At 35.3% G+C, this 18,088-nt stretch overlaps 2 protein-coding genes across 3 annotated transcripts in view; both read left to right on the forward strand.

The window, feature by feature from the left end:
* Nucleotides 1–914: 914 nt before the first annotated feature.
* Nucleotides 915–18,088, forward strand: part of rab6ba (RAB6B, member RAS oncogene family a) — a 213,720-nt gene continuing 196,546 nt past the window's right edge. The window contains exon 1 of one of the 2 annotated variants that reach the window (XM_005165932.6): nt 915–1,096. In XM_005165932.6, coding sequence (XP_005165989.2) covers nt 1,027–1,096 — 70 coding nt within the window. In that variant the 5' untranslated portion in view covers nt 915–1,026. 2 annotated transcript variants of the gene reach the window in all.
* The window catches only part of LOC141386287 (uncharacterized), an 816,166-nt gene continuing 808,818 nt past the window's right edge, over nt 10,741–18,088 (forward strand). Inside the window, exon 1 of the mRNA XM_073954141.1 lies at nt 10,741–10,847. The gene's annotated coding sequence lies outside the window, so the exon portion shown is untranslated. The remainder of the gene's footprint in view (nt 10,848–18,088) is intronic.

Raw genomic sequence — 18,088 nt, forward strand, 5'->3', positions numbered from 1 at the left:
TGTTTGTCTCTGTCACATAAAGACAAAAATATCATGCTTTGATAAATAATAGTTTATGACATAAAAACTCCTCTTCAGTCGAAAATTGGCTGATCATTTTGACTTTTTTTTAAATTATGAGTTAATATCTCATAATTTTGCCAATATCGATATCATTACAATAATTATGATAAAATTTATTATTTAAGTTATATAAACAAAGTTAGCACACTTGCACATTTTTTAAAATTACACCAGTTATTAATAACTTAATTAGTAATATTTGCTTAGCTCATTCATTCATTTTCAGCTTAGTCCCTATATTAATCAGGGGTTGCCACAGTGGAATGAACCGCCAACTCATCCATTGAGTATTATGTAGCGGATGCCCTTCCAGCCACAACCCATCACTAGGAAACACACATACACTCTTGCATTCACACTCAAATACAACGACCAATTTAGTTTATTCAATTCACCTATAGCGCATGTCTTTGGACTGTGGGGGAAACCATAGCTCAAACCAGTGACCTGCTTGCTGTGAGGCAACAGTGCTACCCACTGCGCCACTGTGTCGCCTACTTGTTTAGTTATTTTATTATAAATTGAAAAGTAAACTACCCCTGACTGGGATGCAGACTTTATAGTACAGTACTCTAGGTTTTAACCATGCACTATTCAACCCCAAGCACCATTCAATCAATTTTAAAAGCCATAAATAAATGTATAATAGAAAACAGTATGTTATAAAAAGCTCAAACCTTCCGTAGCTTAATGTGGGCAATAATATGACATCATGTTCTGTGGGCTGATACAGCATGACGTCAGGCTCTGTGGGTTGATACAGCACTACGTCGTGTGTGTGCATGAGAGTGAGAGAGCGAGGTGAGGCCGCGCATGCGCAAACAGCCCTTCAGTCTGACAGCCGATCCAGTGCAGCATTCCCGTCTCCAAACGCAAAGGAGCGCCGCTTTTTCCATCGCGCTGCCCCATCCACACATCTACACCGGTGGGAACACGCTGCTTAATCAAAACAAGCCCTCCAACATGTCTGTGGGAAATGACTTTGGAAACCCTTTAAGGAAATTCAAACTCGTCTTTCTTGGAGAGCAAAGCGGTGAGTGTCATATTGGAATTTCCTAAGGAAGTTTTGATGATAAGCTTTATCGCTGATTATATGCAAGGGTCTGTATACACCTGCTTGACTTGAACGTGAACATAATGATGACATTTTATCAAACATCTTATTTAAAGACCACTGAATCTACTGTGGCGTGCTGTTTTGATCTTATTTTGTGATATTTGGATTTACATGATCAATTTAATTAAGGAATTAAAAAAAAAAAAATAAGTAATCACTCTCACCAGGATTATTGTGCTCTTTCGTATTTATTTCTGCTGTTTATTGCTGGATTGATAAATGGGTCACTTTTATAAGATTTATCAAGTATTGGCTCCAGTTTAAAGTCTTTAGGCTATAAGCTCATTTTGATTTCATTATATTGCCTTATTGTTATGTTAAAATGTAAAAATATAAAGTATTAATTGTAGATAATTGAATTTTATGAATTTAATCATGTGATGGACTATGCACTGCAGTCAAATATTTAAAGTCCTTGGTCATTTTAAAAAATGCACAATCTAAATGGTATAAAAGTTTCATAAAAGCCCATCTGGGTGCATTTGCAGACTCCAGTGTTGTGCAAAATTTAGCGGGTGTACTTGCAAAACAGAATGAATAAATAAATAAATAATCTGGATGTTGAGACACACCCAGTGTGTGCCATTGAGAGAACTTATGTAGCTGCAGCCTGCAGACTCTTGCTGGTATTGTTGCTCTATGATGACAGCGATGACTAGGTCAGTTACCCTCTGATAGGGGCGAATGGTTCCAAGCAAATGCGAGTAGGTAAGTTAATGTTTAGCAGGGCAACTCAGCTCTCATTTTCCCTTGGCTTTCTGCCCCATGTCGTCATTCAATACCTCCTACCAAATGAATTAAGCCTTCAGAATGTCTTAGCTGTCCTCAGATCTGTGGGACTTAAGTCTGGGATTGCGCTGCAGAGAGTATGATTCACACTGTGTGAGTAAACAATGGATGCTGCCATGGTACGGAGGCACTGCTTCTCTCCAGGGATTCTGATCCTGGCTTTATTTTGTTGTCTCCATCTGAAGGCTTTTAGACATGTTGTGAAGTAGCAAAAAAGACCCTCTTCAGTCTTCACTGTTTTTTTTTTTTTTTTTGTGTGGGTTTCTCTGGTTGTTGTTGATCTATGCAGAATGTGTATCAGCTTGTGGATCTGTTCAAAATGTTACTTCCATAAACTTTTAACCTGTTTGACTTCTGCAGCTGAGATTTGCTCCCTGTAAAGAATTTTACATGTTAGTTTGGCACAATTGGAAAAAAAGTAAGACACCACATATCTACAGTATGCTACTTTACTGATATGCATACGTACTGTCATTTAAAACCACTTTTTATGTTCGTCTCACAAAGGAATTTGTTTGATCAAAAACGACACAAGCAATGTTGTGAGATATTACTGCAAATTAAAAGAATTCCAGTTCAAATACCTTAAAAATACTGTAGTATAACAACTGGATTTTGGGCAGGCATTACTCCAGAGAAGGCATGGGATGATAACCGGTTTTTAGGTTTACTGTGGTTTGCAGAAGTCAGGGTTTTAATATCGCTAAAATGTACTGTTATACCGCTCCCAAGGTATATGTAAGGTTTTTTAAATGTATTTTTTTTATGTGTTGTAAAGAAATCTGTGTTTTTGAAACTAATGAAGACAGCATGAGTCAATGTTTTATTTTATTTTGACATTCCAAAGTATTAAAAATGTTTCTTAAAATAAATTCAATTTTGTTTTGTTTTACCTAGACATTAAAAATAACTTATTTTACAGCAGTAATCACAATACTGTAGTGCTGTGAATTTGTGGTATTTTTATCCAAGGTTATCATACCGTCAAAAATTTATACCAGCCCATGCCTTCTCCAGAGTGTCACATGATCCTTCATTAACTATTTAAAAGTTACAGTAAAAAGCAAGAAAGGAAATCTGTTGAAAAACAGATAATATCCTGACAGAAAATTACCTGGACAGTTTTTGTCAAAATGAACCTTCATTAACGAAGATCTTAATTAATAGATCGTGTTTATTAATTGAGTCGCTGATGGAATTTCAATAGATAAAACAAAAAACTTCAAAACGGCTTCATGCATATTTGTCAAATTTATCTGTAGAACTTTAAAAAAATATGTCAATCTTATGATTATAAATGTCTTATGATTATTATTTTTATGAAAATCTTTAGCTGGCTATATGGCTGGGCGATATGGGAAAAAAATGCAATCTTAATAATTATTTTCCATATTGAACGATAACCATATATATTTCGATATAAGTTGTTAATGCTTCCAGGTTTAAAAGAGTACCACAACAATGACTGAAGCCACAAAAGGGCTAGATTATTAGAGGGTACATTAAATGGCATAACATATTTTCGACCCATTAATATTCTGTGGCTGAAAATTCGATACATCTCTAATATCAACACACTTTTAGGTTCCCATTGTTGCACATTTCTAACGTGTAACTGTTAGTGGTGTGAACCTACACTGGTCTCACGGTTAGGTTCAGTTACGATTATCATGCCATCAATTCGATTCAATTCAATATCTCGGTGCATCATGTTGCATTGACGCTGCTTTTCATTAACAATTTGATATTTTACTAAGCAACACAATAATTCGAGAATTAAAATGTATAAATATATTTTTATTTAGATATTATTTGAAATACAATTTTGTCCTTTAACACAAGCACATATATATGTACTTGGATATATGGATATGGATATATGGATATATGTACTGTACCTTAAATTTTACCTGCTCAAAGAAAACACTCTTTTTGTATGTCTCAAACAAAGCTCAAGTACATGCACAAAACAACATGAGCCATAATAGCAAATAAACAAATGTAAATATTATCCCGCTCGCTTTTTGAGCAATGTTGAGCGAGTTCTTAAACGCCTATGATTGATCACGCGCTCAACAGAAAAAGCTGAGATTGGCTCCAACAGTCATCATGGCTTTAGCACTGTTCAGCAAACAGTGACATGGACACTGATGTTAAACGGTCGCGGCGATCTGCTGATCCATTATAGACAGTGTCACGGTGGAAAAAAACTCGCTCTGCAAATATACTTGGTCTGGATCCACAATAATTGTTATTGTTGTAACAGCCGAGAGAAGAGATAAAACGTTACCTCACAAACATGCCAGCAGGTCAAAAGTGCCGCAGAGATAGAGAGGGAGCGTTTACATATTTCATTTTTCCCATACTGGGTTCTGATGTACTTCCCTGTAATTGAAAGAATGTCCAGCAAACTCACAAGCAGTGAATTGCGCACAGTTATGTGCTTTTTAAGTAGTTTTAGCATGTTAATTACTCTCGATCTCCTCCCTCTTCATCGTTAGCTACCGCCATAACACATATGTGATAAATGACCTAAGTACAGTGCATAATAACTGGTTATGATTGTTACTGAACCAATACTGAACTGTTCGCACCTGCATCGCGGTGCATCGAAGAAACAATTGATTTTGACTCAATTGGCTCTTAGATCAATATAGACTAAAAAAGTGCAATACTTATCATTGTTATTGACATCAATTTTATTGCAATTCTATATAATATCATTTATTGGTCCTGTTCTAGCTACTTAATATTTTCACAAAATATGAGATATTTGTTTTAGCATTTATTGTATAGAAATGTAAAAAAAATGTAATGGAAATTGAATAAATTAGAAAATGTCTTTACAATCACATTTGAACAATTGAATGTCCTTCTTAAATAAATGTATTAGTTTAGTTAAAGATATATATATATTTTTTTTATTTATTAATTTATATGTTCAAATTCAGCTTATTTATTCATTTGCTGCAGATCTATCAGAGTTTGAATTCTCTGTCCTCGATGTACTGTAAAACCCTTTGTCTGTTAATCATGACATGCTTTAAAACTGTCGATTTTAAAACAGGTGATATGCTGGCTTATTGTCACAGCCAGCCAGTTATTGAAAGCCTGCAAGACAGCTGCAATTACTGCAAAAAGGCTTTAATGTGCTGCCTGTGACTTAAGGGAGAGATAAGCTGAGAGGATTCGTATTGACCAGCACAGACACTGAAGTGTGTATTATCCAGTATCACTGATAAGAACAGTAAACTACAGTGTACCATTTGCTGTATCAGACAAAATCAGCTTTGTTGCTCTTGGGTTAATAAATTATTATTATTTTGCTTAAATCTTTGTTAGTGGTTCAGGCACAGCTCAAATTATTGTAGTTCTCTGGTTACATGCTTTGTGAACACACTGTCAAGACGTGTGTTGTTGATGTTGAGGTGGGGCTGGAGTGTTTCATTCCACATGTTCTTTCTCCCTGCTTCTTATTTCCTTTAGAGACACTTAATGCAACCATTTGCAGAGCAATTTGAACATGCTATTGATTTTTCTCTTCAACTCTTTTTTTATGGCTCTTTTTGCTCTTTCTGTGTACATCAGCACACTTTTGAACTAAGATAAGAAAATACTTAAGTAGAATGTTACTGCATAATTTACTGCATAATTGAAACCGAACATTAAGGATTATAGTTTATCAGCCTAGTTAAAACAAGTTAAAATCCCACTAAAGTGTGTTTTATTTATAGCTGCGTAGCACAAAATGCATGGGCCCTGCTGGGTTCATCAAGGTTAAAATAAAATTGTGTGCATCTGTTAACCTACTATTATACATCATACTGTAGGCTATATCTAGACAAACTGAATATTGAAATATACAGACACAGTGGAGGATTTTGTCCATGACAGCTAAAAAAACTTTAAAATAAACAAATTTTTAGTTTTGAACCATACAAATGAGAATAATGCCTTTTTTGAATTGTGAATATTTGACTCTTATCCTACACAACATTGTACCTCTATTAAAGAGAGAGAGAGAGAGAGAGAGAGAGAGAGAGAGAGAGAGAGAGAGAGAGAGAGAGAGAGAGAGAGAGGACAATCACCATTACTTGTGACATAGTCACATTATTTAAATTCCACCCAGAGACTTTTTTTTTTAAACATTTGAACAATTTTGGTTTTGTTAATGCATGAATTGTGTAATGGGGAACCTATTATGCCACTTTTTACAACATGTAAAATAAGTCTCTGATTTCCCCACAGTGTGTATGTGAAGTTTCTACTCAGAACACCACACAAATAATGTTTTATAACTCTATGAAACTGCCCCTTTTCAGGCATTTTTCCAAATTGTGTGTGCGTGTGTGTTTTTTTTTTTTTTTTTTTTGTGACTGTTTTAAATTCAAATTATAAAAATTATATATAACTTAAGGTTTTCAAAAAGGGACAGAGCTATAAACGCCTGTGCCAGCATAGTGGCAGATTCAGTGCCACTTTTCAATGTGCTTATCATAACATAAATATAAAATATCATAAATAATATATATAAAAAAAAAATGATTGGGTGGTGCTTGATGTTGAACAAGACTAACGCCCTTTTCCAGTGAGGACGGGATTGTCACTAATGGGCAAGGCTTTCCTGCTCTCATGACAAATACAAAAGGAGAATGTCAATCAAATATTTCTGAGTACTGTTTAATAAAGTGTGATTGTAAAAAACAAACAAACAACAACAACAAATAAACATTTAAAGGCTGGTTATATTCATACACTTTTGACACAATGTGTTTAATCGATATATAAAAGTGATTTTTGCATAATAGGTCCACTTTAAGTGTAAAATATTTTGTGTATGGCTGTTTATTTTATCTAATGTTCATTATATCTTAAGGCTAATTTACATCTGCATCAAACGCACGCGTATGGTCTGGTGCCACCTTCATGAGGTTGCAAAGCCCTCGCTATGGCTGATGCCAATGCTGAGGCACACCTTGCAACAACGCGTAGCACAAACTCTGTGATTTGTCGGTATGGTAGTGGTTATGAGTGTGGGCAGTGCTGAGAGCCGCAAGCCTGACGGAGCGAGTGTTTAAACATGTCAAGTCTCATGAAGGATCTCCAGTTGGAAACTTGTTTTGCATATGATTAAAGTTGTTGCATGTCCTCTGAATGGACAAGTTTTACATGTACATTAAGGTAACGTTCAGAAAAAACAAAACATCTGTGAAGAAACTCGGCACAAAGGAACATAAAAACCACACTTTCAGCTAGCGTTTTTAAAGTGTTATTGCAGTGTAACACAAAGAGTACGCAGACATATAAACGCTCAACTATGCACAAAGCATGCACCGTGGGTCAAGGTAATCATTTAAAATCAGCCTTAAGAGAACAATGAAGGTTTTTTAGGGCAATGTGTTCCCATACGCTACACCACTGTTGGCAACTCAATGCATTCACATGTTTTCTACAGGAACAGATTGGGCAGGAGAGTTTTGATTGACTCGTCCATAATTTTTTAAATTGCCAATTAGGTTTTGTTTATGTCACAGCCTGGCAAAGCTGTATTTGCCCCTTGTGTCAATCACATAAAAAAATAACTGGTACTACTAGGAAACTCAATTTTCAGTAATTCTAATTAAGTTTACTTTAAAAAGTGTGTAATATATTAGTGCTGCACACTTAATCGATGGTGCCTTCTTTCAGATGGAGCAGCATTTACCAAACAGCTGTATTTTTTTCTAACAAGCTATGTAGAGATGTATCATCACAGGGGATTTTATCAGGCAATAATAAATCAAAGAAAATCATACTGACACTGACAGCTGTTTGTGAACTTCTCATTAAGTTATAGCTTTATGTTGCTAATACATATGAAAGCACTTGAAAAAATCTGATTTACAAAAGTTTTTAAATATGTTCGATGATTCTGTAGTTGTGTGTTTATTAGTCACGTTGCATCAGTGAAAGCAGTGTAATCTTCTGTTTATTCAGCAATGCAATGAGGATTTCCTGGGTTTCTTTTTTTATGGGGGTTTGGAAAATGTTATACTGATCACAGAACCATGTTTTTTTAACAAGATGTGTTCACATCTTTTGATTAACCATGATTGCAATTTCATTTAGATTTGTTCTGCAGCCCTATTCTCTTACACTAAACAGTGCTGTTCATAATGCAGAAAATATCATAGTGTTTGCAACATTTAACTCATCCAGTATGGTTTAAAACCCATGCATTCTATGTTGGACTAAGATGAATGAGATCTATTTTGTGGTCTGCAACTCATGCATACGATCCAGGCTGAGCGTTTTGTGCCTGGTGCAGAGATTTGGGCGACACTGTGGCAAAGCCAGATTTCATTCATTCGAGCACATTTACATCTTCTGTCCTCTACCTTAAATGTGCTAGATGAAAAACGCACTGTAGTAATTGTATGAGCCAAGTGTGGGATGCTTCAGATTCTAGAAAGCATTTAATTGGACAGAATGTTTGATGAGAATCTGAAGTGCATGATGATAATTGAAACTGAATGAAAGTGTGAATGTGTTTTATAACGCTATTAAAATTGATGTACATCCAAAGTGCATTACAGTCATTTAAGAGGGTCTCTCTTTCCCACCACCAGTGTGAAGCACAACATGGATAATGCGACGGCAGCCACCAGACAATGGCGCCAGTGTGCTCTCACCACACACTAACAATAGGTGGAGAGGAGATACAGTGATATAGCCAATTCAATGGATGGGGTTTATTAGGAGGTCATGATAGGAGTTTTGCCAGGACATTGGGGTTGCACACCTTTTTTTATGGGAAATGTCGTAAGAATTTTAATGACCACCAAGAGTCTGAATCTTTGTTTAATGTCTCATTCAATAGAATGATTTATTTTCTTAAAATATAGTGTACCATTTTACTGTACTGGGGGAAGTAGGAGACTGCAAGTTTTGAGTGTCTATATCATCAAATGTGAATTATTGTAATGGAAAGCACTTATAACATCTTATAGATTAAGGTAACATATTGATACTAAAGAGCCAATCACATCAAGAATGGTAATTAAAAATGTAAATATAATGATAGATATGTTTGCGTCTACACCAGAAAAAATAAATGTGCTTCCAACAAGTGAGTGGGCTTGACAAACCACCTGTAGAAACACTCTTCACTCTACACTCTTCAAAAAAAAAAAAATAAAGAAAAAAAATAAAGAAAAACAAACAGGAAAAAACCCTCCCTTACTCTAAGACTTAATTCTCTGAGCACAGTTCCTTTTTATAATTAGCAGTTCCTGTGTGGACTGGATCTTCATGTTGATTTGCTGAATGTCTCCTCAATTCTTAGTCGATTTGGACTAAAGTGTCTGCCAAATGACTAAAGGCTGATTTATACTTCTGCGTCAAGCGCTCACGTGTGCTCCAGAACAGTCTTCGTGCAGTCATATAGCCCTAGCCATGTCACTCAAAAAATTTAACTAAACGTCGCAACTATGTGTAGCGCAAGCTCTATGATTGGGTGGCTTGGTAGCGTTGATGAGTGCTGACGGTGCTGAAAGCTACGTGAACCCGTTGGAGTGAGTGTTTACAAGTGTCGAGTCCTGTGAAGGAGCTCAGATGGAAGCTATTGTTTTGTGTTTACTTTATGATTAAAGTTATTGCACGTCCAGTTCCTGCCTCTGGATGAGCGAGTTTTAGCTACTTAGACATTAAGCTTTCAGAAAATACAAAACACCAGTAAAGAAACACGACACAGAGGGACATAAAAACCTCACTGCCAGCTGGCATTTCGAAAGTGTTATTGCAGAGGAACTCATGCAGAAGTATAAATGCACGGCAACGCACAAGGCATGCATCATGGGTCACAGTGATCACTTGCTGCAGAAGTATAAACCAGCCTTAAATGTAAATGTTTTTTTTTTTAGTTTATGCAGTTTTTTTCTCCAATTTCCACCCTTATAATCAGCAGATGTCTTCAGTGTGCTACATTTCTAGAGCACCTGACCAGTGAATCCAGCTTGTGTAATTTATCCATAGAAAACATTAATTTAGCAATTGCAGTCAGTATAGAGGAATAAAAACAGAACACATTTTAATTAAAGTATTTTCAAAGGAGGCACTACAAAGACAGTGATGCTGAAACTAGACATGGAGACCTGTGGTCCTTTAACTTTTATACTATTATTTGCTTGCCGGGCGTGCATAGCTTTCATAAACTGTTATTTTATTTGATTTTTATCATTCCTTTGTTTAGAAGATAGTAGCGCTGTGAAATTAATAGAACATTCAGTTTCGATTTTTGATTTTTGCTTCTAATAATTATGAAAAAACATTAGTTGAGATAAAACGATTATTGCATCATATACCGCCCCCTTTCCAGTTGTACACATTTGTTGCTCTGCAAAGCTCAGTTTCACATGAAAATTACTAAAAGCATGTACTGTAATGTAACTTTTGCAGCATGGGATGTGCATCATTTATTGATGTACGTTCAAATCATTCATGTTTTTCAAAAGCAGTAAAATGTTTAAAATGTTTTCAAGAACTACAGTGCTACAGTAAAGATGCTTAAAACAGTTTGTTTCATATTTTTATTCAATTGCATTTATTTTCCTATTCTTATTTACAGGGAGGAAAATAACTGTATATATCAGAATTATTAGACCTCCTAAATTATTAGTGACCCTTTTCCTCCCAATTTCTGTTTAACGGAGAGAGGATTTTTTCAACGCATTTCTAAACATAAAAGATTTAGTAAATAATTTCTAATAACTGATTTCTTTTATCTTTGCTATATGGCAGCACATAATATTTGACTAGATATTCTTCAAGATACAAGCATTCAGCACAAACATTCAAAGGCTTAATAAGGATAATTAGGCAAGTCAATGTAAAACAGTGGGTTGTTCTGTAGACAATTCAAAATAAATATTGCTTAACGGGGATAAAAATATTGACCTTAAAATAGATTTCAAAATATTTACACCTGGTTTTATTCTAGCAAAAATAAAACAAAAAAAGACTTTCTCCAGAAGAAAAAATATTATAGGAAATAATGTGAAAAATTCCTGAAACTTTTAAACATCATTTGGGAAATATTTATAAAACAAAATTCAAAGGAGTGCTAAAAATTTTGACTTTAACTGATAATCGTTTTGAATAATCGGGATTACAATTATGACCAAAATAATTTATGATTAATGATTAATGATTAATTTATGATTTTTCCCATAATCGAGCAGCCCTAGAAGATAGTCATTATTTTAAAACAATCTTTAAAAACATTGTTTAACATTAAGCTGCGAGTTTCTTCACAGTGTCATCTGTAGCTTTGAATCGCATGAGCCCTTTATATTTTAATGGATTCTGACTGGCTGTAAGTGTTTTGTTGTTTATTAGCTGGGAAAAAAATCATTCTGAAAGTGATTCCAGTAATATTGTTTCCCTAGTACCACACAATTTTTTTTTCAAATTTATTGAAACTGCTACATTTAGACTTTAATCATAATTGTGGCATTTTGGTGACTGTTGCTTTAAAGTCAAATTAGATTTTCAAAAGGGGCGGAGCTACAAAGCTTATGAATCAGGGGTGTCCAAACTCGGTCCTGAAGTGCCGGTGTCCTGGAGCGTTTAGCTCCAACCCTAATCAAATACAATTGAACCAGCTAGTCAAGCATTTACTAGCCATACTAGAAATTTCCTAGCAGGTGTGTTGAGAAGTTGGAGCTAAACTCCGGCCCTCCAGGACCGAGTTTAGACATCCCTGTTATACATCATCGAAGTGGCAGTTTCAAAACTAGACTAACACCCTTTGCCATTGAGGGAGAGATCATCCCTAATGGGAGGGTCTTTTCCCCTCTGATGACTCGTACAAAGGGATAATACCAATCAAAGTGATTCTGAGGACTGTTTTTCTAAAGTGTAATTAAAAAATTCATTAATTAATTTTAATCATCTTTACTGTTGTAGCTCTGGTTTGAAATTCTGTTGTTTTACATACAGAATGTTAATGAGTCATAGTTATTGTGCTTGGTGTGAACGACTCTTAAGGCTGAAAAACTTTAAGCAATGTGCTACAATGTGCTATAGTTTACCACAATTATGATATATATATATATATATATATATATATATATATATATATATATATATATATATATATATATATATATATATATATATTTATTTATTTATTTATTTATTTATTTATTTTTGATCTCATCAATTTATGTCTGTCAGTTTTATACATATATTTTTTATGGTGTTTCATTTTCATTGTGACATTGTTAGTCAAAATCGAGAAGGTCAAAATATCAATAAAAAGGTCAAGGTCGTTGAAAGCATTATACAGTTAGATACAACACTATTTACTGTTATTCTTCACCTTCACTGCAGCTTTTGCATCAAATATGGCTCCTCAGATTCAAAACTAGAACATATTTGCATATCACCGTGCAGTAGCCCAGTTCCCTGGGGTCTGATCCCAGTGCACACAAAAGCTGCGTGTTAAATGTTGTTCAATGCACATCACACCTGTCTGCCAGATGTGTGCAAACATATACATTCCTTTGAGTGTTACATCTATATTCAGGCTCGAGAATGCCACTGTCAGCATAGTTTGTAATCACCCCACACATTGCAAAGGCATAGTAATAATTACCAGCAATCAAAATATACACTTCCTATCAGCATTTTGAAAGGCTGTTTTGCACGGACAGCATTTTGTTAAGCAGGTGTGGGTTATTTAGCTACCAGATTGAGATATATTAGAATTGAAGGGAAGTCGTGTTGGAGAGTGGATTGATGCAATATGGAAACGGAGATAGTGGAGAAGTATACGGACTGCATGTGAATGAAGATAATGAGAAGTGTGGAAATGAGAATATATCTAATTTAAATGGCTCCAGATTGGCAAGGCTTTGGGGGTGGGGGGGGTGGTGGGGAGAAGCTGAATCCAAGGTGTTGAATACCCTTCCAAAAACTCCCACCTACCCCCAGTAATAAACCTCACATGAGATGCTGGACTGACTTTTGGTTCCTGGCTGGGGTCCATGAGAAAGTAGGTCTCTGAACACTTATGAGGAAGATAGTGGAGCGTTATCACACTGCGGCACACACCTCGACACTTCTGGAACCTTTCATGTCTCATTTTTTTAATGTCCTCCTACCTGGTTTCAGATGTGTTTAAGCAGGGCAAATTCAGCTAGTTTGACTGGCTCCATGCAGGCTCTGTTTCCTTACTAGCTGCACGTTGAATATAATTGCAGTCGTGAATCCTGGCTGATCAGAGGCCATCATTTATTAATGGCTTGGACTGGGCTGACGGAAGCTGAAATGGCAGAAGAAAAAAAAAATCCAGAGACTAGACACCTCGTTCCAGCCTACAGAGCTCTGATACAGCCGTCTGGAGGAGTGTCATGTGGGAGTTTTGTGTTGTGTTGGTGGCGTTAAGAATCCCAGTGGTGCTTGTTGTTGAGTCTGGAAGCTTTTATTGCTCATTGTGTCGAAAGATCTGAAACGCAAGGATTCAGTCATACTGAATGCTTGTGTAGTAGGATTAAATATGTAGCTAAAGCTCCGTTCTCCTCAATTCTTATATTTTGATGTATTGAATTTTTATTTGACAGATTTTAGACAAACTGTACAAAAATACAAGTATACCATACATTTTGAAATAAAACTTTTGAGAATAAAAACACAATAAAGCCCTAGGCTTGTTTCCGTTGTGGTCCTTGCTGTTAATAAAAAAACAAAGTATGGCTGCAAAATACATTCATTCATTCATTCATTTTCTTTTTGGTTTAGTACCTTTATTAATCTGGGGTCCACACAGAAATGCCAACTGACCCAGGGCTCGGGGCTTGAACCAGCAACCTTCTTGCTGTGAGGCGATTGTGCTACCCACTGTGCCTCCGTGCTACCCCTGCAAAATACATTCATTCATTCATTCATTCATTCATTTTCTTCTCTGCTTAGTCCCTTCATTTATCTGGGGTCGCCACAGCGGAATGAACCGCCAACTTATCCAGCATATGTTTTTACGCAGCGGGTGCCCTTCCATCTGCAACCCATCTCTGGGAAACATCCATACACACTCATTCACACTCATACACTACGGACAATTTAGCCTACCCTATTCACCTGTACTGCATGTCTTTGGACTGTGGAGGAAACCGGAGCACCCGGAGGAAACACACGCAAACGCAGAGAGAACATGCAAACACAGAAACACCAACTGTCTCAGCCGAGGCTGGAACCAGCGACCTTCTTTGCTGTTAGGTGACAGCATTACCTACAGCCCCACTGCGTCGCCCTTCTGCGAAATACAGTTAATGCATAAAACAAACTAACTATCATCAAACAAACATCTTTTGATAGCTTTTTTGAACCTCAAGTATTTTATTTTCTTGATTTCGATTTTGGTAATTTGTTCCACATGATTGCACTTGCATATAAAGGCATATTTTCCCCCACTAGACTTCTAAATTTAAATAAATAAGTATTAAAATCCTTACCCCTACACTGTAAAACCCAAAAACTTAAGATAACTCAAATTATTTGAGGAAAACGACTGCAACAAGCCATTTAAGTTCAAAAGTAATCTTAATGAGTACTGTGAACTTAATGCATTTGGGTAAACGGAGCAATCTGAGCGCAGTAAAACCCGATAAATGAAGAGAACTCAAACCAACTGAGTTCTGTTAAACCCAATAAGTTAAGACAACTCAAACCGTTTAAGGACACCGATTGCAATAAACCATTTGAGGTAAAAAACTAATCTATATGAGTACTGTGAACTTACTCCATTTAGATTGAAGAAGTTAGGTATTTATTTAACTCATTACCTTCAACACTGAGTTCAAAACTCTTTTCAAATGAGTAAAATTAACTTTCAGTAAATTTTGAGGTAACTACACTTATTTCATTTGATAAAGTTGACTGTTTGGTTTTACAGTGTAAAACTATATGATTGCTGTTGCCTCGCCATTTGAAATAGTCCACTAAATAACTAGGGACCACATTATTAAACATTTTACGTATCATTCCCAGTTTAAAAAAATGTACTCTTTTAAAAACAGTTAAATATCTAATTCTTCAAAAAACTCTTTGTGCAAATGTGCTATAGGATAAATATTTTAAATAATTTGTACTAATTTATGTTGTGCCTTTTGCAATTTTTCCTTTATACATGTGAGTAGCTACTATACCAAAATGAGGTAGCACAATCAAAAAGGGGTTGAATCAAAGTTCCTGCCAATCATTTTAAAGAATAAACACCAAACAGATCAACTTGCCTTGCTAAGAACCTAATTTTTTCCACATATATTTGTAAAAAACTTTCTTGCCATAACATCTCCACATAATTTATTATCTATTAAACGTCCCTCATAATTTACTTTTTTGGATTAATTGTTAAATTATTAATCCTAACCACAAAAGAATCATCTTTCTTTAATTTCACTCTTGAAGCAAATAAAATTGCCTGACATATGTGTAAAGAAAGTTGCACAAATTGTAAGCAATTTGAGTGTAAAGTGATTATATTTAAACATCTCTTGTAAAAACTACTTTTAATTCAATTTTAAATCACAAGTTTTGTATGGAAGCAGTTGAGGATGCACTGAAATCAGAGTCTTAGAAAGTTTGTTTTTGTAATGCATTACATTTTGATGATAGCTGATATGAAATCCATTAAATAAGCTAATTTTTAGAAATGTAGTCTGAAAAATTTATAAAAATAAAAACAGTGAACAGCTTACTTTATAGGCTAGGCAGTGGCGCAATAGGTAGTGCTGTCCCCTCACAGCAAGAAAGTCGCTGGGTCGCTGGTTCGAACCTCGGCTCAGTTGTCATTTCTGTGTGTATGTTCTCCCTGCCTTCGCGTGGATTTCCTCCGGGTGCTCCGGTTTCCCCCACAGTCCAAAGACGTGCGGTACAGGTGAATTGGGTAGGCTAAATTGTCCATAGTGTATGAGTGTGTGTGTGAATGTGTGTGTGTGGATGTTTCCCAGAGATGGGTTGTGGCTGAAAGGGCATCCGCTGCGTAAAAACTTGCTGGATAAGTTGGCAATTCTTTCCACTGTGGCGAGCCCGGATTAATAAAGGGACTAAGCCGACAAGAAAATGAATGAATGAATGAACTTATTTTATGAGGCACGGTGGCTCAGTGGTTAGCACCTGCGTAAAACATATGCTGGATAAGTTGGCAGTTCATGTCGCTGTGGTGAGCCCTGATTAATAAAGGGACTAAGCCGAAATAAAAATGAATGAATGAATGAGTGAATGAATGAGTGAATGAATGACATCAACTGCACAAAACAAGGGGACTGAAAGAAAACATAGATGTTCTTTTTTTCAAAGTCCTTCACAAATTAAATCTCTCTCTCTCTCTCTCTCTCTCTCTCTCTCTCTCTCTCTCTCTCTCTCTCTCTCTTTCTCTCTCTTTTTACAAGGTAAACTCCCATGCTGTTGACATCATGTCTTTCCTCTTTTCTGGTGTGCATCTGATGTGTGTGATATCACAAGGGAAATACATGTGAAATGCTGCTGTCACTTTTTAATTTTTGAATTTCAGTATCAGTTGGTAACAAAATCAGTACTTTTAACAACCCTACATGTAAATGTGGAATTAATAATGCTGATTTATCAGTCAGTAATTTAGTCTTATTGGCTGATACTAATAACATTAAAATAAGCATTTAGCGGAAAATATTATATTATATATATTATATATTATATCACACATCAAACAATACAGTATATTTATCAATTCAAATAATTGGTATTTGGTATTGGATTTCTTTATTTATAGATTTAAAAGAATGTTTAATGCTTGCCAAAAAGTATAACTTTTTTAAATTTTACAAGTTATTTAATATTACTTTGTTACATTTGTGTTATTTTTCATTTTAATATATTTTAAATGTCTCATTATGACAAAAAAAATTATCTACAGCGTTACTCTTGTCTTCAGTAGATCTATGTGTGAAACGGCTCTATGCTCACTACATAGTGTACTATATTTGTTGTCCATTTTGTAGTAGTGTCTGAATCGTAAGCAAATTACTTAATTCTCTACATTAATTCATTACATTTCATTCAGTAGCTTGCATAATACAGCGTTTTTAGTAGATTTCAACTCGTGTATGGGTTTTGCTGATTAACAAGGTCTTACGGTTGATTTCTGAAACTATCCCTAATCATTTAATATATTATAATGCTATTGTTTCATTTTACTTGTTTCTATATGTAGTTTTTTTGTTTAACCCCATTTTATTTAATTACAATTCTTTTTAATCTGTAGATGTTCAAAATGTTGAGAAGCAAAAACCTCTTAGTGCCATCTGATTTTTTTTTTCTTTTTAGGTTTCTGTCTTGATTCAGTAATTTCACTTTTTACTCAAATAATATGTTATTTTCATTGTGTTTAACATGAAATAACTGAATGTAAGCATAAGAGGCTAAGAAAAATACTCATTATAGAAGAAAATTTCAGATGGCACTTTGGGGTTTTTGCATCTGACCTCTTCAACAGAAGAACATTCCTTTTAAATGCATGTCTTTAATTTACCTTAATTTAGCACATATATTTATGTTTTGTGTTTTTATTCAGTATTTATTTGAAAGATTATCACTTAATTAATTGGTTATTTAAATATGGTTAAACTTTGCTCTCTGTATTCCAAATTCAATATTGCTCCACCTCTATCTTTTAGTTCTTTTTGCGGATCCATGAGAACAGGGATTGTTTTGACAACATAGAGTATGTTTACATGGACTCCAATGCGATTAAGACATCTGTACTCTACAACTTAACTAAACATAAATTGAATTAAGACATGTGGAGTATGCTGATTTCAGTCGCATTATTGCATTAGTGCAGTACAGACATGTAAACACCGCAATCAAACTATTACCGTCGTGTAGAATTTTTGCCGTTTTTTGCGACAGGATGGTCTAGACACACACGGCTGTTTGACACTATTCTCTGCACCTACCGAGTCGGTGAAGGACCACAGACACCTGCATTGCGAAATGCGGAGGGTTTTCCATTACGCCTTGCAGCATCCAATTCTATTAAAACAATACTCTTCCAGCAGTTACTCGCATCCAATATCTCGTTTGTCATTGGGGCAATCATGA

Source organism: Danio rerio, chromosome 6, assembly GCF_049306965.1.
Source record: "Danio rerio strain Tuebingen ecotype United States chromosome 6, GRCz12tu, whole genome shotgun sequence".
Taxonomy (NCBI): domain Eukaryota; kingdom Metazoa; phylum Chordata; class Actinopteri; order Cypriniformes; family Danionidae; genus Danio; species Danio rerio.